Here is a 21,658-nt window from a genome sequence, read left to right on the forward strand (position 1 = left end):
GGTCATGTGGCCGGCATGACTAGACGCCAAAGGTGCACGGAACGCTGTTACCTTCCCACTGTAGTGGTCCCTATTTTTCTACTTGCATTTGTACGTGCTTTCGAACTGCTAGGTTGGCAGAAGCTGGGATGAGTAACAGGCGCTCACTCTTGTTACGCGGCACTCGGGATTCGACCCACCAAACTGCCGACCTTCTGATCGACAAGCTCAGCGTCCTAACCCGCTGAGCCACCGCGTCCCTTCCTATATAAATTATCCCATCATAAATACATTTTCCTATCCAAAGCGAAGCCATAACATTGCTTGGAAGTAATTATTAAAAGGCCCGTCTGAAACAAAATGCTTTTGTTTGATCACTGCAAATGAAATTAGCAAAAAGTCACGGGAAAGAACAGAGAGATAATTTTATAGCAAATAAGATACAATATGTTGGTTAAAATACATCTATAATATCTTATTGGTCTTTTTCTTTAAATGTAAAACCATTTCCAACCAACGCCTGGATTCTTCAAACATCCTGAGTAGAATTACAGATTATTTTTAAAAAATTCTACATCGATCTAAAATTAGGGACTGCTCCAGCAAAATCTATATATTATACTTTACCTCAACGTTTTTCAAAGTTGGGAACCTTTAAGATGGGTGGGGAATTCTGGGAGTTGAAGTCCACCCATCTTAAAAGTTCCCAACTTTGAAAAATACTGCTATAACTGAAAGAAAGGAAGTGCTGAATTTAGCCTAAAAATAACAACGGCTTTAAAAGATGAGATGAAAAAAAAAGTTTTATTTATTTTTTTTACACACTCTGAATCAGGACAACCATATAATTTCCACAATCCCTTCGAGTTCTTTTCCCCTTACTTAAAGTAAGAAGAAAAGTAAGTCACTTTAAGTTAAGCTTCCTCTTAGAAAACAGATCCTGATTTTCACCCCATATAAGAAAACATCAGAACCACCCAAAAGAAAAGAAAAGAAAAGAAAAGAAAAGAAAAGAGTGGGGAGGGAGAACTGTTATTTTTATACACAAAAGGAAAAAGTACGGGAACTTCTAAGCAGAAAGGCACGTTACAAAGGAACCAATTTTTAATGTGACCGTGGATGAAATATGAGATTCTTTACACAAGGATTTCATGCTGGTTTAAAAGTAGTTCTAATTCTTTCTTTTTTTCTTTTTAAATTCCACCACATCAGTGGTGGCGGAAAGCTGGTTTATTTCTGGCTTTGTTTGAGTTGTATTTGAAAATCTATATAAAGGCAGTGTTTTTTCCCCCAAAAAACTCTGGAATGCCATCTCTCTCCTCTCTTTCTCCTCTCTCTATCCCTCTATCCCTCTCTCTCTCTCTCTCTCTCTCTCTCTCTCTCTCTCTCTTTCCTCCGCAGTCTATTTTCCCATTCAAGAAAAGTTTTTCTCCCTGTCTTGGGCTTCAGCAAAACTGGCAGTTCACTTGCAATCAACCATTCAGATTTTTTTTCCTCACAGATCTCAACAAGATGAGAAGGAAGAACATGGATGGAGAGAAATTAGATTTTTTTTTTAAAAAAAGAAATTCATTTTGAGAGCAATCAGAGATTAGAGTTTTAATTATTATTATTTTTTTTAACTCCACGGCCTGCCAACGAAGACAGGTAGTCCTCAACTTACCACCACAAATTGAGCCCAACATTTACGTTGCTAAGTGAAACATTTGTTAAGTGACTTTTGCCCCATTGGATGACTTTTGTTAAGTGAATCACTGCAGTTGTTAGTGACACGGCGATTAAATGAACCTGGTTTCCCCATCGACCTGGATTGTCGGAAGGTCGCAAAAGGAGATCGCGTGACCCCGGGACGCCGCCACTATCATAAATATGAACCAATTGACAAGCATCCGAACGTTGATCACGTGACCACGGGGAGGCTGCAACGGTCGTAAGTGTGAAAAACGGTCTTAAGTCACTTTTTTTCCAGTGCCTGTTGCATCTTTGAATAGTCACTAAATGAACACTTGTAAGCCGAGGACTAGCTAAAGCAAGAAGCAAAGCAACCATTGGTCGATGCTGTCCCTTCCTGTTTCCTGTGGCCTGTTGAACCCATCGTGGTGCGGATGTTCAACAGGTCACTCCTGAGCATAAAAAAGAGGGCAGTGCAGAAGAAGCGACTTGAGTTGCAGCCGGAGAGAATTGAAAATCAACAGCTTTCCGGGTGGATCTCGTTTCCAGACGATTCCAACTCGACGCTAGACAAGAATTTCCGGTTGAATTTTTTGCAATTGTAATCCAGGGTAGTGGTGTACACAGTCTTGGTGTGCTTTGGGTACACAATGGTGGTACTTCTGAAATTCCCGGGCCGGTTGCAAAGGTGGAACTGCACCTCCACTTTGTAACTGCGCCACGTGCTGTCGGGAACACAAACGATGGTTTGGCTGCAAGACGACACGCCAAGCCGGACCGGCATGTAAATATCATTAATGAAGTGCTTTTCGGAGTCGTACGTCACTGAGGAGGTGTACCTGGGCAAGGGAAAAAAATAATACAGTTGAACATCCCTTTCTTGGGAGGAAAAATTTAGAAATTTCCAAAATTTCTTGGGAGGAAAACAAGCAAGCTTAGAGCAGGGGTCCCCAACCTATGGGCTGTAGCCCGCTACCAGGCCGTGGCTGCTTGGCCACTGGGCCGCGTGATGGCCAGTGCATACACACACACACACAGAGAGACACACATACACAGAGACACACACACACGTGTGCTCACCCATCCACACTCGCTCTAGCGTAGCCCCAAGCATCCTGCTGGCGCTAGCACCGCCCCGCCCCCAAGTGTCCCACTGGCATTAGTGCCGGCTCAAGCATCCTGCCGGTGCTAGCACCGCCCATTTGCAGCACTCACGCCCGCACAGGCCCGTTTGCACATGCGCTTCTCCTCCAAGGAGCTTCTTCAGCTCTGACCGGATGGCGGGGAATGGGAGGATTTATACTCCTTGCAGACAGCTGGTCATATGCCTCCTTTTAGAGAGTCGTTGAGGCCGCTTGGAGGTTTACCTGTGTCCTCAGGGTCACCTGAGTGGTGCAAGTGGGTGTGGAGCAGTGGTGGAATTCAAATAGGTGAAAACAACCAGTTCTCTCTCTCTCTCTCTCTCTCTCTCTCTCTCTCTCTCTCTCTCTCTCTCTCTCTCTCTCTCTCTCTCTCTCTCTCTCTCTCTCTCTCTGTGTGTGTGTGTGTGTGTGTGTGTGTGTGTGTGTGTGTGTGTGTGTGTGTATGCCGCTTCCGGAAGTCCATTCTGGGCCTGGGCAACAAAAAATTAGCTACTGGTTCTGCTTGAAGTGGTGCAAACTGGCTGAATCCCACCACTGGAGGAAGGAAAGTATTTGATGAGGAAGGAAGGAAGGAAGGAAGGAAGGTATTTGATGAGGAAGGAAGGAAGGACAGAAGAAGGAAAGGAAGGAAGGAAGGAAAAGAAGGAAGGAAGGAAGGAAGGAAGGAAGGAAGGAAGGAAGGAAGGAAGGAAGGAAGGAAGGAAAGACAAGGGAGGTGTGGAAGGATGGAAGGAAGGAAAGACAAGGGAGGTGTGGAAGGATGGAAGGAAGGATGGAAAGAAGGAAAGGAAGGAAGGAAGGAAAAGAAGGAAGGAAGGAAGGAAGGAAGGAAAAGAAGGAAGGAAGGAAGGAAGGAAGGAAGGAAGGAAGGAAGGAAGGAAGGAAGGAAGGAAGGAAGGAAGGAAGAGATTTGATGGGGAAGGAAGGACAGAAGAAGGATAGGAAGGAAGGAAGGAAGGAAGGAAGGAAGGAAGGAAGGAAGGAAGGAAGGAAGGAAAGTATTTGATGAAGAAGGGAAGGAAGGAAGGAAGGAAGGAAGGAAGGAAGGAAGGAAGGAAAGGACAGAAGAAGGAAAGGAAGGAAGGAAGGAAAAGAAGGAGGGAAGGAAGGAAGGAAGGAATGAAAGTATTTGATGAGGAAGGAGGGAATGAAGGAAGGAAGGAAGATATTTGATGGGGAAGGAAGGAAGGAAAGTATTTGATGAGGAAGGAAGGAAGGAAGGACAGAAGGAGGAAAAGAAGGGAGGGAGGGAGGGAGGAAGGCAGTGGTGGGATTCAAACAGGTGAACAACCGGTTCTCTGTGTGGATGCCCCTTCCGGAAGTCCACTCTGGGCCCAGGCAACAAAAAAATTAGCTACCGGTTCTGCCGAAGTGGTGCGAACCGGCTGAATCCCACCACTGGTGTGGAGCCTTCTTGCCTGCCCTGGGTCCCTTCACCAAGCACAGGTGCAGAAGTATGAAGGGATTTCCAGAAAACACGGCAGACACTACAGGACCCATTTGTGTTTCAGCTGGAGATGCAGACAGCACAGACTCGTCCCCAACAGCCTGCGTTGCCCGTCTCCAACAGGGAAGGGACCCAGGGCGGAAAACATCCTGCAGCCAAGAAGGCTCCACCCCCATTTGCACCGCTCAGGTGACCCTGAGGACACAGACAAACCTCCAAGTGGCCTCAACGACTCTCTAAAAGGATGCAAATGACCAGCAGTCCACAAGGAGTATAAATCCTTCCCTTCCCCACCATCCAGACAGAGCTGAAGAAGCTTCTTGGAGGAGAAGCGAAACGTCTTCAAAGAAAAACAAGAAAGTCCAGTTCCCTCCTGAAAAAGCACCTTTGGGACAACCCTGACCTGGATGACGGAGAACCTCCGTGGACATTTAACAGCCCCAAATATAAAAACGAAGAAGCTACCTCACATCCTTGGGTGGCAGCGGATCAAATGCCACCCCTTCGCCAAAGGAGAGTGGGCAGAGCCGCAGAGGGTTGGGAGAAGACGAGGTCTCCTGTCAAAAAAAAAAAAAGGAGGTGTTTGTTTATTTATTTATAAATATTTAATAACAACAACAACATATCTACAGAGGTCCTGATTCAGTGATACACAATTCTAATATAGTGCATTATGCACACAAATAAAAATATAAGTTTAAGTAGAATAAAAAGGTAAAGGTTCCCCCGCACATGTGTGCTAGTCGTTTCCGAAGAGCCAGCGCTTGTCCGAGGACGTCTCCGTGGTCATGTGGCCGGCATGACTAGATGCCAAAGGCGCACGGAAACGCTGTTACCTTCCCACCGTAGTGGTCCCTATTTTTCTATTTGCATTTTTACGTGCTTTCGAACTGCTAGGTTGGCAGAAGCTGGGATGAGTAACAGGCGCTCACTCTGTTATGCGGCACTCGGGATTCGACCCGCCAAACTGCCGACCTTCTGATCGACAAGCTCAGCGTCCTAACCCACTGAGCCACCGTGTCCCTTTAAGTAGAATATCAGCATATAAATATGTTCTATCTATCTATCTATCTATCTACATGTCATATATATGAACAATTTTCATTTTTTATTTTTTTTAACAACTACATCTTCAATTTTATTTTCCCATTTCTTACACAAACAAGTCAACAAATATATCGCCATACATAAATTACACGTAAGTTTGGGTGCTGCTTGTCCATTTCCCCTTTCACTGTACCCACCCTCAAAAAGGAGGTGTTTGAAGCACAAAAGAAATGCGAAAAAAACAGACCCAAAGGAACACAGTCACATCTAACGCAAGAGCAAGGAAAACGGAGCCAGCTACACAATCTGAACCTTCCATTCAGCAGTTATCGCAAAACGTTAAACCTGGTTGCTGTTCTTGGGATCCAGATCCACGTTTACCAAGCTCAGCCATTTTTAAATGGGGTTCTGCTGGCTGGCGAATTCTGGGAGTCGGGGCCCCCACAAACTATAGCGTAGGGAGTCCTCGGCTTACGGCCACAATTGGGATCGTTGCTAAGCAAGCGGATGGTTAATGGAGCCGTGCCCAAATTTATCAGCGCTTTTGAGATGATTGTTCAGCGAATCACTGCCGTTCTTAAGTGAATCGCATGGTCATTAAGTGAATCCTGCTTCCCCCATTGACTTTGCTTGTCAGAGGTCAGCTGGGAAGGCGGCAAGTGGGGATGGCGTGACCTGAGGGATTGTCATAAATACACGCTGGGTGACAGGTGCCCTAATTCTGCTCACGTGACCTTAGGGATGCTACAATGGTCAAAAGTGCAAGGAAGTCCACCCCTCTTAAAGCACACTGGCTGGGGGATTCTGGGAGTGGAAGTCCACCCCTCTTAAAGCATGCTGGCTGGGAGATTCTGGAAGTCCACCCCTCTTAAAGCATGCTGGCTGGGGGATTCTGGGAGTGGAAGTCCACCCCTCTTAAAGCATGCTGGCTGGGGGATTCTGGGAGTGGACGTCCACCCCTCTTAAAGCACACTGGCTGGGGGATTCTGGGAGTGGAAGTCCACCCCTCTTAAAACGTGCTGGCTGAGGGATTCTGGGACTTGAAGCCCACCCATCTTAAAGCATGCTGGCTGGGGGATTCTGGGACTTGAAGCCCACCCATCTGAGAGTTGCTGAGTTTAGACCATCTGTCCTTCAAATCATCTAAACCAGTATCTGCAAAGTAGCCAAGGCATTGTAATGGTGAGAGTCCCAATGTATATAGCATAGATCAGAGGTCCCCAACCTTTTGGGCACCAGGGACTGGTTCCGTGGAGAAAGGATTTTCCACGGACCGGAGCGTGCGCAGTTTTGTGTACTGCCTGTATCCCACGGATGGGGCTTTGTTTGTTTGTGCGGACCGGTTGCTGGCATGCTGTGGCCCGTTACCAGTCTACGGCCCGGGGGTTGGGGACTCCTGACATAGATAGACCACACTTGGAATACAGCATCCAGTTTTGGTCGCCACAATATAAAAAAGATATTGAGACTCTGGAAAGCGTGCAGAGAAGAGCAAGAAAGATGACCAGGGGACTGGAGGCCAAAACATATAAAGGTTCCAGGAATTAGGTAGGTCTAGTTTAATGAAAATAAGGACTTGGGGAAACACGATAACAGTGTTCCAATATTTGAGGGGCTGCCTAAACGAAGAGGTAGGTCAGCCTGTTCTCCAAAGCCCCTGAAGGCAGGACAGGAAGCAACCAGATGGAAACTAACCAAGGAGAGAAGCAACCTAGAACTAAGGAGAAATTTCCTGACAGTGAGAACAACTAACCAGTGGAACAACCTGCCTCCAGAAGCTGTGAATGCTCCAACACTGGAAGTTTTTAAAAAGAGACTGGACAGCCATTTGTCTGAAATGGTGTAGGGTTTCCTGTTTGAGCAGGGGGTTGGACTAGATGACCTCCAAGGTCCCTGCTATTCTGTTAAAAGGTGAGGGAGATGGGAGATGAGCTATTCCAATGTGGATCCTAGAGATCTTTGTCTTTCTAATCCCAGCTTCCTGGCTCCAATCTTTCTGACAAGATTATCACATCTGCATTTCTGCAGACCTGGTTTCTGGTTGCGGGGGGGGGGGACATGGGTTTCTGCCTTTAAGATCCTTCGGGGAAATATATTCTGCCTATTTAATATTTCCCAAAATATATTTTTTCCTCTGGATTCTTCCCACACCAGTATGCCCTGGAGATGCTGGGGTCTTCTCTACTGGTCAGCGTATTTACTTGGACCTCATAGGTCATGACACACCAGTATAGCTTAACATACGACTCCACGAACAGCTGCCTCTAATCCTCTTTCTGGAACAAGAAATTAAATCGCCTTGCAACATCTCTGGCAGTTTGTGTTTCCCAGCAGGCATCATGTATATTCCTGGGAGGGAACCCCAGCCGGAGATGCTGTCTTGCTTTTGATGTGCAGCTTTGTAGATTTCCTGTGGGGCTGGCCCCATTTCCATCCCTTGTTGTTTGCAGCAGCTAAATCAGGGTTTCTCGACCTTGGCCACGGATTTCCACTCCCAGAATCCCCCAGCCAGCCTGCTTTAAGAGGGGTGGGCTTCCACTCCCAGAATTACCCAGCCAGGTTGCTTTAAGATGGGTGGACTTCCACTCCCAGAATCCCCCAGCCAGCCTGCTTTAAGATAGGTGGGTTTCCACTCCCAGAATTCCCCAGCCAGGTTGCTTTAAGATAGGTGGGTTTCCACTCCCAGAATTCCCCAGCCAGGTTGCTTTAAGAGGGGTGGACTTCCACTCCCAGAATTCCATTTAATGTATTTAATAAGTAGTCCTCAACTTACAACCATTCATTTGGCAAGCGTTTGAAGTTACAACGGCATAGAAAAATGTGACTTACAAGCAGTCCTCCCAATTACGACCCTTATAGCAGCATCCTTAAGGTCACATGGTCAAAATTAAGGCGCCTGGCATCCGGCATGCATTTAAGACAATCGCAGCTGCTCACGCTCATGCGATATCCATTTCTGACCTTCCCTCCAAGCAAAATCAAGGTGGGGGGGGGGGGGAAGCAGGATTCAGTCAGTGACTGTGCGACGCACTTAAGAACGGCAGCGATTTCCCTTAACCATTGTGTCCAAAAGCCTAGTAAAATAGGGCAGGACTGACTTGCTTAGCAACAATCCGAATCGTGGTTTGTAAGTCGAGGCCTCCTTACTGCCTGGGGGATTCTGGGAGTTGAAGTCCACCTATCTGAAAGCGGCCAAGCTGGAGAAACGCTGAGCTGAACGTTGCCTGGGGGAGGCCCGAGTGAATTATGAACTCGGCAAGCCTACAATGTTGGCTTCCTCAAACAGGGAAGCGAAACAGCTACTGTCTTGGAACGGGGAAGGCTGGAACCGGTTGCTAACCACTCCCTGCCCTTAATTTAATCCAGACTTCAAGCTGCGTGGAAAGCATTTTTAGTTGCTGCCTAAATGGGGGCCAAAGGAATCCGTATCCCGCCCGTGCCAGACCGTTCCTCTTTCTCCGGTTAGGAAAAATTGCCACTTCAGTAGAAAACGATGCCACAGGGCTGAGGGGGGCGGGGGGAGGGCTGAAAGAGAGCACCAAAAATTCAGTTGATGTGCCATTTGGCTTTGCAATTCTGCTGGAAGGAGAGGCTGATCCATGGCACAAGGCTATGGGGAAGCTGTGGGGTCCTGGGTGCTCTCTGAGCGGGGTGGTTTTCTTGCAGATGTTTCATGCCCCAAGTAGGGAACATCATGAAGGATAGAGGTTTAGGGGGAGGGGGAGGAGGAGGAGGAGGACGACGACTGTGGAGTCCTCGGTGATCTCTGAGCTTGGTGGTTTTCTTGCAGACGTTTCACAACTCAACTAGGGAACTTCATTAGTACTAGAAATGACTGGGGTTTGGGAGGAGGAGGAGGAGGAGGAGGAGGAGGAGGAGGAAGAGGAGGAAGAGGAGGAGGAGGAGGAAGAGGAGGAGGAGGAGGAAATGGACTGTGGGGTCCTTAGTGGTCTCTGAGCTTACTTGTTTTCTTGCAGATGTTTCATTACCCAGCTAGGTAACATCATCAGTTCTAGAAGGGAATGAAGTGTGTGGAGGAGGAGGAGGAGGAGGAGGAGGAGGAGGAAATGGACTGTGGGGTCCTTGGTGCTCTCCGAGCTGGTGTTCTGAACCAGCCCTCTTCTGGCCTTGTAGTAAGGCAAACCCCTATTCAGAAAGAAGAGACTGGAGAGCGTCCAAGGCTAAAAGGCATCTGCCAAGATTTAATTACGCAGTTAACAAAAACACTAGAGCTTGTCTTCTCAAGCGGAAAAGTTGCTTTCAGCAACCAGCCCCTCCCCAAACACTCCTTTTATAGAGAGCTCAGGGCGTGGTCTCCCTGTGCCTCCTCCCGAGGAGTCCCACAGCCTTTCTTTGTTTGTTCCTGCTCGACTGCCTCCTGCGTCGGGCGTCGTTGAACAGGGCCAGCTGTGGGTCATCTTCCTCCGCACTCTCGGGCTCACGCAGCTGAGAAGAGGTCCCCGGCTGAGGGCTCTGCAAAGCCTCCAAACCATCATCAGCCGGTTCATTTCCCTCCCCCTCATCTGAGTCATCCGATACATCGGAGCCGGCTGTCGGACCCACAGGCTGGCCCTGAGTCACAACACTATCCCGCACCGCAGGGCCCTTCCCCCGGGTCTGCCGATCCGGATGCGGTCGGGATGGGAACTGTTCGTGAAACGCAGTCACCAACGCAGGGGCATGAACGGCGGTCGCGTCTTCCCATGTGAAGTCCTCCGGCCCGTACCCTTTCCACTCGATCAGGTACTGGAAGCGACCTTTCAGCCAGCGGGAATCCCTGATGCTGGCGACCTCGTACTCGGGGGTGCTGTCGCCATCACGAGGTCCTGATGGGGGAGGTTCCGCTTGGCGAAGTGGACAAGCCGGTTGTTCGGGGACCAACAAGGACCGATGGAAGACGGGGTGCACGCGCAGGGAACGTGGCAGAGTTAAACGATAGGCGACCGGGTTGATGACGGCCTCGACTGGGAACGGTCCAAGGTAACGGTGGTCCAGCTTCCTCGCCGGCCGAGTGGATGGTAGGTTTCTGGTGGACAGCCAGACCCGATCCCCCACCGATAATGGAGGCGTATCCCTTCTCGACCGATCGGCGAACCTCTTGTAGTCGGCCTTGGCCTTCTCCAGCTGCCGTCGCACCAACCGATGGATCGCCTGTAATTCCGCCATGAATTCGTTCGCTGCCGGCTCCGGTGAGTCCACGGGAGAAAGGGGGAAAAACCTGGGGTGATAACCCACGTTGGCCAAGAACGGTGTCATCTGCGTGGAGGTGTGCTGCGAGTTGTTAAAGGCAAACTCGGCTATGGCCAAATAGTCCACCCAATTGTCCTGCTGCAAGTTAACGTAGCAGCGCAGATACTGCTCTAAGATGCCGATGACCTTCTCGGTACCCCCGTCGGTCTGAGGATGATGCGCGGACGAGAGGCAAACCTTAATGTCCAACGCCCGCATCAACTCCTGCCAGAAGCGGGCTGTAAACTGGGCCCCCCTATCGGAGACGACCCTATCAGGAAGGCCGTGCAGCCGGAACACCTGTTGGATGAACATGCGACTAGTGGCGCGAGCTGACGGTAAGCCGCGACAGGGGATGAAGTGCGCCATCTTGGTCAACATGTCCACCACCACAAACACTGTCGTGAAGCCGGAGGATGGGGGTAGATCCGTCAGAAAGTCCATGGACACAGCCCCCCAGGGTCTCTTGGGCGTTGGCAAAGGCTGCAGTAAACCAGGCGGGGCCCCTGTCGCTGACTTGGCCTGCCTGCATGGGACGCAGGAGGTGACATAAGACTGGACATCGTGTCGGACTCGGGGCCACCAGAAGGTACGGGAGACCAGGTTCAGAGTCTTGAACAGGCCAAAATGCCCCGCAGCCGGGTTATCATGACACTGGCTGAGGACGAGTCCCCTGAGTGGCCCTCCTGGAACATAGAGCCGGTCACGATAATACAGGAGTCCATCCGTGACCGACCAAGGCGAATCTGGCCCCACCTCTTCCTTCCGCTGAGCCACCCACGCCTCCTGCTGCTGCGCCTCCCGGATCCGAGCCCGTATATCCACCGGCTCCTGCACCGCAGCAAAAGACTCGACGGGGATCACTGTCCTGGGCGGAAGCTTGTCTTCCACTCGGGTGTACTCGGGCTTCCTGGACAGAGCATCCGCTCTCTGGTTGTGCCCGCTTGGTATGTACCGCACCCGGAAGTCAAACCTCGCAAAGAAGAGGGACCACCGGATCTGGCGTTGGTTCAAATTCCGAGCGGTCTGCAGGCTTTCCAGATTCTTGTGGTCCGTCCGGACCTCGATCTGATGCCGCGCCCCCTCCAGATGATGCCTCCAAGCCTCGAACGCCGCCTTGATGGCCAGCAGCTCCTTCTCCCAGATGGTATAGTTGCGCTCCGAGGGGTTCAATTTCCGAGAGTGATACGCGCAAGGGAAAAGGGTACCGCTGGGCGTCATTGCCTGGAGTAACACGGCCCCAATGGCAATGTCGGAGGCGTCCGCCTCCACGACAAACGGCCGTTGCGGGTCGGGATGTTTCAAAATGGGCTCCTTCATGAAAGCGTCCTTCAAAGCCTGGAACGCCTGTTGTTCGGGGGCGTTCCACTGGAACCGAGTCTTCTTCTGCAGGAGCCGGGTGAGGGGGGCTGTCAAGGCAGCAAAGCCAGGGATGAATGTCCGATAGTAGTTGGCAAATCCAAGGAGTCGCTGAACGTCCTTCACGCGACGCGGGGGTTGCCAACTCTGCAACGACTCGACTTTACTCGGCTCCATGGCGATGCCCTCAGGAGAAATGCGGTGACCCAGGAAATCGATGGTCACCTGGTAGAAATGGCACTTCTCCAACTTGGCAAACAGCCGATGTTCCCGGAGGCACTGCAGGACCTGACGGAGATGCTGATGATGCGCTTCACGCGACGGGGAGTAAATCAGGATGTCGTCCAGGTAAATCACGACAAACTGGTCCAACAGATCCCGAAAGATATCGTTCATAAAATGCTGAAACACAGCGGGGGCGTTGGTCAGGCCAAACGGCATCACCGTGTACTCGAAATGTCCATAGCGAGTACCAAACGCCGTCTTCCACTCATCACCCGGCCGAACCCTGACGAGGTTGTAAGCTCCACGCAGGTCCAGTTTCGTGAAGATCTTAGCCTCCCGGAGTCGGTCCAAGAGCTCGGGGATGAGGGGCAGCGGGTAGCGGTTACGCACCGTGATGGCGTTGAGTTTCCGGTAGTCACAGCAAAGCCGTAACTCGCCCGACTTCTTTTTGACGAAGAGCACGGGCGCAGACACTGGCGAGGACGAGGGCCGGATGAAACCACGAGCCAAATTCTTTGTCAGGAAGTCCCGCAATGCAGCCAACTCGGGCTCCGACATGGAGTACAAACGCCCCACTGGGAGAGGCGCATCAGGGACTAGGTCAATGGAGCAGTCGTAGGGCCTGTGCGGGGGTAATTGGTCCGCCTCTGACTCGCTGAACACGTCAGCAAAGTCGGACAGTTCAGGAGGCAAGGAAACCCCTGGGGAACCCTCCACCTGGCCGGCACAGATATGGCGGGTGTGGTCCACGCACTGCAAACTTGGGAAGGTGACCAAGTTCTGAGACCAATAGATCTGTGGATCATGCGCCCGGAGCCACGCCAGTCCCAAGACCACGGGGAAGTGCAGATCCGAAGTGACGTAGAACTGAATGGCCTCCACATGGGTACTGATGGCCATACACACGGGTTGCGTGGCGGCCGTAATAGGCCCGGACAGGAGCACTCGACCATTGATGGTCTCCACAAGCATGGGCGGATCCACTGGACACTGGGGAACAGCCCATTTGGCCACAAAGGCCGAGTCCATAAAGTTAGTGGTAGCCCCAGAGTCAATTAAGGCATGGACCGGAATCCCCTCTGGCTTGCCAGGAAGGATCAGACGTGCCTCCAAAATCAAATGCCGTGAAGGTTCACAGGCACCGTCGGAACGGCGTCGCTCGGCGTGGTCGTTGTGGGTCGCCCGATCTTTCACACCGTCTAGATCGGGCTCGGGCCGTTTCCCGACAGCAAAGCAGGGGACTTTCTCGGGGCCGGCTTGGTCACTGATGCCCGCTGACGCTTCTTTGGACAAGAAGCAGCCAAATGTCCAGGGTCCCCACAGTAAAAACACAACCCCTCCGATCGTCGTCTGTCCATTTCCGTCACCGATAGACGGGACCTGGCGGCACCCAGCTCCATTGGCTCCTCCCTCTGGACTGGGGGCTCACGCACAACAGGGGCGGCAGGGGTCTGTGGGGTGGCACGGCGACTCTTTCGCTGCTGCAGCCGGGCATCGATCCGCAGACAAAGATGGATCAGCCCATTCAGATCTGAGGGAATGTCCACACGGGCCAGCTCATCCAACATCTCCTCTGACAAGCCATCCTGAAAGGCATCCACGAGCGCAGCCTCATTCCAGGCGGAATCCTGGCTAAGCAGCCGGAAATCGCTGATATAGGCCTGTAGAGGGCGCTGACCCTGCCTCAAAGCTTTCAGGCGTCGGGTGGCAGTCTGCGCCTTAATCGGGTCCTCGTACATGAGGCGCATATGGTCACAAAACCCCCCAAAGTTATCCAACAAAGGGCTAGGCTGTGCCAACAGAGGCGTGCCCCAACGAGCTGCATCTCCCGACAGAAGGCTCAACACGAATCCCACCTTATCTCGGTCAGTGGGGAAATCAGTTGCTCTCACGCTGATAAAGAGCTGGCATTGTCCCAAGAAGGCAGGAAACAGTTCTGGAGTACCAGCAAATTTATCCGGCATAGCTATCTGACATTTCCTCCTGGGTGGGGGTGCAGCATGTACCTGAGCTTGCAGTTGAGCCACCTGAGTTGCCAGCAAAGTGAGTTGCTGAGTGAGCTGGGCATTCTCGGCAAGAAGCTGCTCCATCGTAGTAATAAGGGGTGGGTGGCTGAAAGCAAACTGTTCTGAACCAGCCCTCTTCTGGCCTTGTAGTAAGGCAAACCCCTATTCAGAAAGAAGAGACTGGAGAGCGTCCAAAGCTAAAAGGCATCTGCCAAGATTTAATTACGCAGTTAACAAAAACACTAGAGCTTGTCTTCTCAAGCGGAAAAGTTGCTTTCAGCAACCAGCCCCTCCCCAAACACTCCTTTTATAGAGAGCTCAGGGCGTGGTCTCCCTGTGCCTCCTCCCGAGGAGTCCCACAGCCTTTCTTTGTTTGTTCCTGCTCGACTGCCTCCTGCGTCGGGCGTCCTTGAACAGGGCCAGCTGTGGGTCATCTTCCTCCGCACTCTCGGGCTCACGCAGCTGAGAAGAGGTCCCCGGCTGAGGGCTCTGCAAAGCCTCCAAACCATCATCAGCCGGTTCGTTTCCCTCCCCCTCATCTGAGTCATCCGATACATCGGAGCCGGCTGTCGGACCCACAGGCTGGCCCTGAGTCACAACAGCTGGGTGGTTTTCTTGCAGATGTTTCTCCATCCAACTAGGTAACATCATCAATGCTAGAAGGGAGGAGGAGGAGGACGACGACGACTGTGGGGTCCTTGGTGCTCTCTGAGCTGGGTTGTTTTCTTGCAGACGTTTCACGACCCAACCAGGTACCATCATCAGCGCCATCCGCGCTTGGAGAACAAGGAAGCCCCTCCGTTCAGCCCTGAGCTACAGGTGTCCCGTTCAACAGAGAGCAGAGGTTAGGGGTCCCTCTCCAACTCGGGATGGGCAGCATTGACAGAGAAACCCTCCAGAGGGTCTTGCAGCAGCGAGATGGGTGAAGTTGATGCAGAAAAATACTGGGCCTTGCGAAGGGGCCGCTTGCTAGGTGAACCCCAAACCTCTTTGTAACCAGCGTAAGAAGCTGCTTGGGTTGGCCAATGAGAGCCAAAAATCTGGAGGAGCCGAGTAGCACCTTTTTGGACCAGCACACGTACATATATACATTTCATTATGGTTGATTTTTATCCTACCTATATGACTTTATAAACAACTGAAGGGGCAAACACACCTTTCTCCTCCTGTTTTCCCCACAACAACAACCCTATGAGGTGGGCTGAGTCACTCATCTGTCTTCCATGCCTAAAGTGGGACTAGAGCTCACCGTCTCCTGGTGACTGGCCCAAAGACACCCAGTTGGCTTTCGTGCCTAAGTGAGAACTCGAACTCACCGTCTCCTGGTGACTGGCCTTAAATCACTCAGCCGGCTTTCATGCCTAAGGCAGAACTAGAACTCACCGTCTCCTGGTGACTGACCCAAAGTCACCCAGTTGGCTTTCATGGCTAAGGCAGGACTAGAACTCACTATCTCCTGGTGACTGACCTTAAATCACTCAGCTGGCTTTCATGGCTAAGGCAAGACTAGAACTCACGTCTCCTGGTGATTGGCCCAAAGTCACCCAGCCGGGTTTCATGCCTAAGGCAAGACTAGAAGTCACGTCTCCTGGTGATTGGCCCAAAGTCACCCAGCTGGCTTTCATGCCTAAGACGGAACTAGAACTCACCGTCTCCTGGTGATTGGTTCAAAGTCACCCAGCCAGCTTTTAGCCCTAAACTGAAACTAGAACTCACTGTCTCCCAGTTTCTGCTGCCTTCACCTCTACTCCAAGGCGGCTTTCCAATTCAGCTGTCGCTCACCCGTGTTACCCTTGAGCCACAATTCAAGGCTCCTCTCTGCTGGGGGGGGGGAGCACCTTCGCAACCCACCCCCACCCCCACCCTGAAATCGGAAACTCAGGTCAGGTCACCTTCCCCTGGAGTTTGCTCTCGCAATCCGCAGCATTAAGCGGGAAGAAGAGAGGAAGTCGCTACGGTACACCACTACATTTCGTCTCTCTTTCCTCTCCACACACACACACCCCCACAGCTGATCTACAGTTGTGGTTGCAACACCCTCAACCTCCTGGCCCCCCCCCCTCGCTGAAATCCGGTTACGCATGTTGAGGGCCCAGCAGCTGCCCAACAAATGGTGCCTGCAAACCGGAGCAGCTGTGAAGGCGATGGAGATTGCAGACATGCATTTCCTGGCCAGGGAAAGGGGATCGCATGGCTGAGTGGGGGGGGGGGCGCGTGGGGGGGGAGAGAAAGGGGGGCCAGAGGCTTAAGGGGCAAAGCTCGCCCCCTCCCTTCCTAAAAATTCCCAGAAGAGGGTTTGAGTACTTTTTCACTTGAACTTACTGATGTATATTTAAAGTATCTCTACCTTTTCCACCTTCCTCAAGAACCTAAGATTGCAAATGGATTAATTCTGCATCTATAGCAACGTGCAGTTCTGCTCAGCAGGTTTCAAGCTGAGTTATTTTTCCATCAGGAGGAAGTAGATTTCCTTAACCAGGGTTGTTGAAGCAAAAATTAGGGGGGGGGAAAATTAACTGAAAATAGTTATTTTTTATTTATTTTATTTTTTATTTTATTTAATTCCATTTATATCCCGCCCTTCTCCGAAGACTCAGGGCGGCTTACAAGCTTAGCAGTATGGACTCTTTCTGCAATTTTATGTTGTTGTGTTTTGTTTTTTTTCATTTCCCCCCCCCCCAAACGATTAGATGTTTACTGTTTCATGGGATCTCTTGAACAAGATTAGCTTAAAAACAGTGGCAGTTGATTGATGGAAGAAGAATTTTGACTTCACAATGTAACGGGTAGTTGATGAGCTGACGTTTTGACTTTTCAAGATCTGAGAAACCTGTCCCAAAATTATTAATTACAAATATATTGGAAGACATTTTGGAATCTAAACTAGATGTCATCAGATTAAAAAAAACACTGGACAATAAAGATTTTGCTTCCTGGAAAAGAAAAAAAAATAGTTTGGGATTCTTGTGCAAACACGCACAAGGGGATACAGGCAGCCCTCGACTGAACGGCCACAACCTGAGCCCAAGATTTCCGTCGCTAAGCAAGACGGTTGTTACGTGAGTTATGCCGCATTTGACAACCTTGCTTGCCACCGTTGTTAAGCGAATCACTGCCCTTAGTAACCTGGTGGCTAAGTAAATCTGGCTTCTGCACTGGCGTTGCTTGTCCGACGGTCGCCAAAGGGGATCATGTGATCCGGGAGGCTGCGGCTGTCGTAAGTACGAGCCAGTTGCCAAGCCTCTGGATTTTGATCACCCGACCACGGGGGATGCTGCAACGGGCGTTAAGTGTGAAAAACGGTCCTAAGTCACTTTTTTCACTGCCATCGTCATTTCGAACGGCCACTAAGCAAACTCATATGTCAAGGACCATCTGTATTAGCTATTCAGCTGGTGTGGTCTCCTGGCCACAATCCTCGCATGGGTAGGGGTGACCTTATGACCCCTTCTTATATTTGGGGGGCTGAAGCACTGGAACTCTTTCTCCCCGTTTCCCTGCACCCAGGTAAGGTAGATTCACAGGATAGATGCACTACAAACACACCATTAAAATTCCAGGGCCTGGATTCACACAACCCCATTGTCCCCTTTGGCTAGCTTAAAGGTCAACGTATTGTGAAGACCCCCCGGATCAGGGTCATTTCATCTGATTAATGCTCCCTTACATGACAAAGCCATTGTGCTAATTTCTTGAGTTATGTCAATCAAGCCAGAGGAACAGCCTCCGAACTTAATCCAGTCCTAAGTGGTTAGGGGGGAAAAAAATCACAATTCTTATGTATTACACTTAATTCCAGCCTTCCAGGCACTTCTTATTAAATACCACCTGGCAGCCGTAAAAAAAAAATGCCCCAAGTCTGAATAAACTGGCCTGAGGCTGGAGGAGGGGAGGGCAGGTGGCAAAAAGCAGCTGTGGTTATGTAAGTCATTACAGGAGATTTTAAAGATGAGATTATGTCTGGGATGGTGTAGGTTCTACTGCGTGAGGGAGGGGGGGCTGGACTAGAAGACCTCCAAGGTCCCTTCCAGGTCTACTCTATTCTATTCATTTATTTCTGAGGAAGGGGGATGGGCGGTTTAAAAATGTGATAGATAGATAGATAGATAGATAGATAGATAGATAGATAGATAGATAGATAGATAGATGATAGATAAAAAGAGAGAGCTATAGATTAGATATAGATAGATGATAGATAATTAGATAGATAGAAACACAGAGATGATAGATTAGATACAGATAAAAACACAGATGATAGATTAGATTAGATAGACAGAAACACAGAGATGATAGATAGACAGATAGATAGATAAAAAGACAGAGATTATTGATTAGATATAGATAGATAGATGATAATTAGAGATAGATAGAAACATAGAGATGATAGATTAGATAGATAGATAGATAGATAGATAGATAGATAGATAGATAGATAGATAGATAGATAGATAGATAGATAGATAGATAAAAACAATTATAGATTAGATATAGATGATAGATTGATTAGGGGGCTGGAGGCTAAAACATATAGGGAACGGTTGCTGGAATTGGGTATGTGTAGTTTAACGAAGAGAAGGGTGAGGGGTGACAGGATAGCAGTCTTCCAGTATCTCAGGGGCTGCCCCAAAGAAGAGGGAGTCAAGCTATTCTCCAAAGCACCTGAAGGCAGGACAAGAAGCAATGGATGGAAACTAGTCAAGGAGAGAAGCAACCTAGAACTAAGGAGAAACTTCCTGACAGTTAGAACAATTAACCAGTGGAACAACCTGCCTCCAGAAGCGGTGAATGCTCCAACACTGGAAGTTTTTAAGAAAAGACTGGACAGCCATTTGCCTGAAATGGTATAAGGTTTCCTGCCTGAGCAGGGGGTTGGACTAGATGACCTCCAAGGTCCCTTCCAACTTTATTATTATTATTATTATTATTATTATTATTATTATTATTATTATTATTATTATTATTATTATTGATAGAAAAACAGAGATGATAGATTAGATAGATAGATAGATAATTAGATAGAAACACAGAGATGATAGATTAGATAATTAGAAACACAGAGATGATAGATAGAGAGATAGAGAGATAGATACAAAGACAGGGATAGCGCTAGGCTGAGAGAAAGAGATGATACCCTATGTAGAGAGATGAGAGATAGACAAATAGATGGAGAGATAGAATGAGAGAGAGGGAGAGACATGATAGAGATAGAAAGATAGACAGTGAACGAGAGAGAATTTATAGAGGTAGTCCTCGGCTTACGACCACAGTTGAGCCCAAAATTTCTGTTGCTGAGTGAGTCATTTGTTAAGTGAGTTTTGCCCCATTTCACAGCCTTTCTTGCCACAGCTGTTAAGTGAATCACTGCATTTGTTAAATTAGTAACACGGTTGTTAGGTGAATCTGACTTCTCTGTTGAGTTTGCTTGTCAGAAGGATGCAAAACTTGACTTTACTTGTGAACGGTAATCACACTGCAACCGTCATAAATGCGAGTCACTTGCCGAACGTCTGAATTTTGACCACATGACCAGGGGAATGCCACAGCAGATGTACGTGTGAAAGAGAGTCACCAATTCATTCAGTGCTTTTGGAACTTGGAATGGTCACTAAACAAACAGTTGTAAGTCGAGGACAAACCTGTACACCCAATCTCACAATGCTGAGGACACTCCAGCCAAAGTACAAAATATTAAAAAAGGTGAATATGAAAACAAAGGAAGATTAAATAAGTGAAAATGCAGAATACAACAAGGTGGGATTCTTCCCACTCCACTTTCAAACTAGGAATTTGGTATTTGGGTTTGGCCAATCTAGAGAAAAGAAGGACTACAGGGGACAGGATAGCAGCCTTCCAGTATCTCAGGGGCTGCCCCAAAGAAGAGGGAGTCAAGCTCTTCTCCAAAGCGCCTGAAGGCAGGACAAGAAGCAACGGATGGAAACTCATCAAGGAGAGAAGCAACCTGGAACTAAGGAGGAACTTCCTGACAGTGAGAACAATTAACCGGTGGAACAACCTGCCTCCAGAAGCAGTGAATGCTCCAACACTGGAAGTTTTTAAGAAGAGACTGGGCAGCCATTTGTCTGAAATAGTATAGGGTTTCCTGCCTGTGCAGGGGGTTGGACTAGATGACCTCCAGGGTCCCTTCCACCCGATTCTGATCGATTCATTGACTGAACTCGGCCAAGATCTCTCCTCTCCAACTTCGTTTGCCCCGCAAGATCCAGAGGGCGAGTCCCCGCTCCCCAACCCTCTTCCACGCTTAAATCGGATTAAGAGGCGGAGGGTTTCCCACCCCACCCCACCCCCCGCCGCCGCCCCAGTCCCCAGCCGAGTGAGTGAGGGGGGGGTGTCAATCATCCCCTACTAGCATTCCCCACCCCCAGTTCCTCTTCCAACCCGCCCGGCTGTCATCGCTCCCTGCTTTGGGGGTGGGGGGTGGGGAGGGCTGCGCGATCCTGACTCGATCCCCAAGAGAGGGACAACCTGCCTCCAGAAGCTGTGAATGCGCCAACACTGGAGGTTTTTAAGAAGAGACTGGACAGCCATTTGCCTGAAATGGGATAGGGTTTCCTGCCTGAGCAGAGGGTTGGACTAGATGACCTCCAAGATCCCTTCCAACTTTATATTATTATTATTAGAGACCCCCGCGGGATCCTCTTGCGAAGCACACACCCCCCGCCCCCACCCCACTTTTGCTAATAAGGGGTCGATCGGGTGTAAACGGCCCTTCCCGGCCCTTCCCTCCCCCATCCATCCACACAACCCGGCTGGATGGCGCGCAAATGTCGCGCAGCAGCCCCTCCATCCGCCCCCGGGGACCCCCGCTCACCTTGCCCGGCGGCTTGGCGGCGCCCTCCGGCTCGGGCAGCCCTTGAGCAAGCCAGCTGGCCGGGCTGGGGCTGGGACTGGGCGGCAGGCCGGAGTCGGGACTGTCCAGCGGCCGCTTCGAGTCGAGCAGCTCCGGCGCGTCCGGGAGACTCAGCCGCCCCACCATCCTTGCGCTCTGCCCGGCTCTCTGCCCGCCCGGGCTCCCGCTGCGATGCCAGGCTGGTCCCGGGAGGGGAGGGGGCGGAGCCTGCCGAGGCCCCGCCCCTCTGCCAAGAGGGAGGGGAGGGCGTCCCTCCCGGACCGGAGGAGGCTTCCCAGGGCTGGAGAGCGGCGGGGAGGGGGGCCCACCCCAGCCCACCCGAAATGGGGAGGGGGCCGCGCAGGCGCGCTGCTCCGCTCCGGGGAGGGGAAGCTCAGCAGGCAACAGCTGGGGAGGGGAGGGTCGCCACAGCCTTGGGAACAGCTGCAGGGATCGCGAAGACCACCCCCCCTTCCGAGCCCCAGTTCAGAGTGGGGGTCCCCAAGGTTTGGGGGGTTTTTTTTGGGGGGGGGGTGCGCAAATGCAACAGCCAGCAAAGGAGATTGTCGTTTTTGCAAGCGTCAGCCCTTTTGTCTGAAATGGTAGAGACAACAACAACAACAACAACAACAACAACAACAACAACAACAATAATAATAATAATAATAATAATAATAATAATAATAATAATAATAATAATAATAAT

At 50.3% G+C, this 21,658-nt stretch overlaps 1 protein-coding gene across 1 annotated transcript; it reads right to left on the reverse strand.

The window, feature by feature from the left end:
* Positions 1–800: 800 nt before the first annotated feature.
* Positions 801–21,112, reverse strand: RFLNB (refilin B). The gene is made up of 3 exons (XM_081346714.1): positions 20,935–21,112; positions 4,705–4,796; positions 801–2,489 (listed from the first exon to the last, which is right to left on the reverse strand). Exons 1-3 carry the CDS (start codon positions 21,097–21,099, stop codon positions 2,168–2,170), a joined length of 579 nt encoding a protein of 192 aa, XP_081202840.1. The 5' UTR covers positions 21,100–21,112; the 3' UTR covers positions 801–2,167.
* Between the last annotated feature and the right edge of the window lie 546 nt (positions 21,113–21,658).

This window comes from Vipera berus, assembly GCF_964194415.1.
Source record: "Vipera berus genome assembly, chromosome: 1".
In the NCBI taxonomy this organism is placed as follows: Eukaryota; Metazoa; Chordata; class Lepidosauria; order Squamata; family Viperidae; genus Vipera; species Vipera berus.

Bases quoted from the DNA above. Each gene is read 5' to 3' on its own strand.
- RFLNB (XM_081346714.1), bottom strand. From the start codon at position 21,099: ATGGTGGGGCGGCTGAGTCTCCCGGACGCGCCGGAGCTGCTCGACTCG. The intron at 4,797-20,934 runs GTGAGCGGGGGT...TTTTTTTGACAG, and splicing joins CCGCCAAGCCGCCGGGCAAG to GAGACCTCGTCTTCTCCCAA. The intron at 2,490-4,704 runs GTAGCTTCTTCG...TCCCTTGCCCAG, and splicing joins CTGCCACCCAAGGATGTGAG to GTACACCTCCTCAGTGACGT.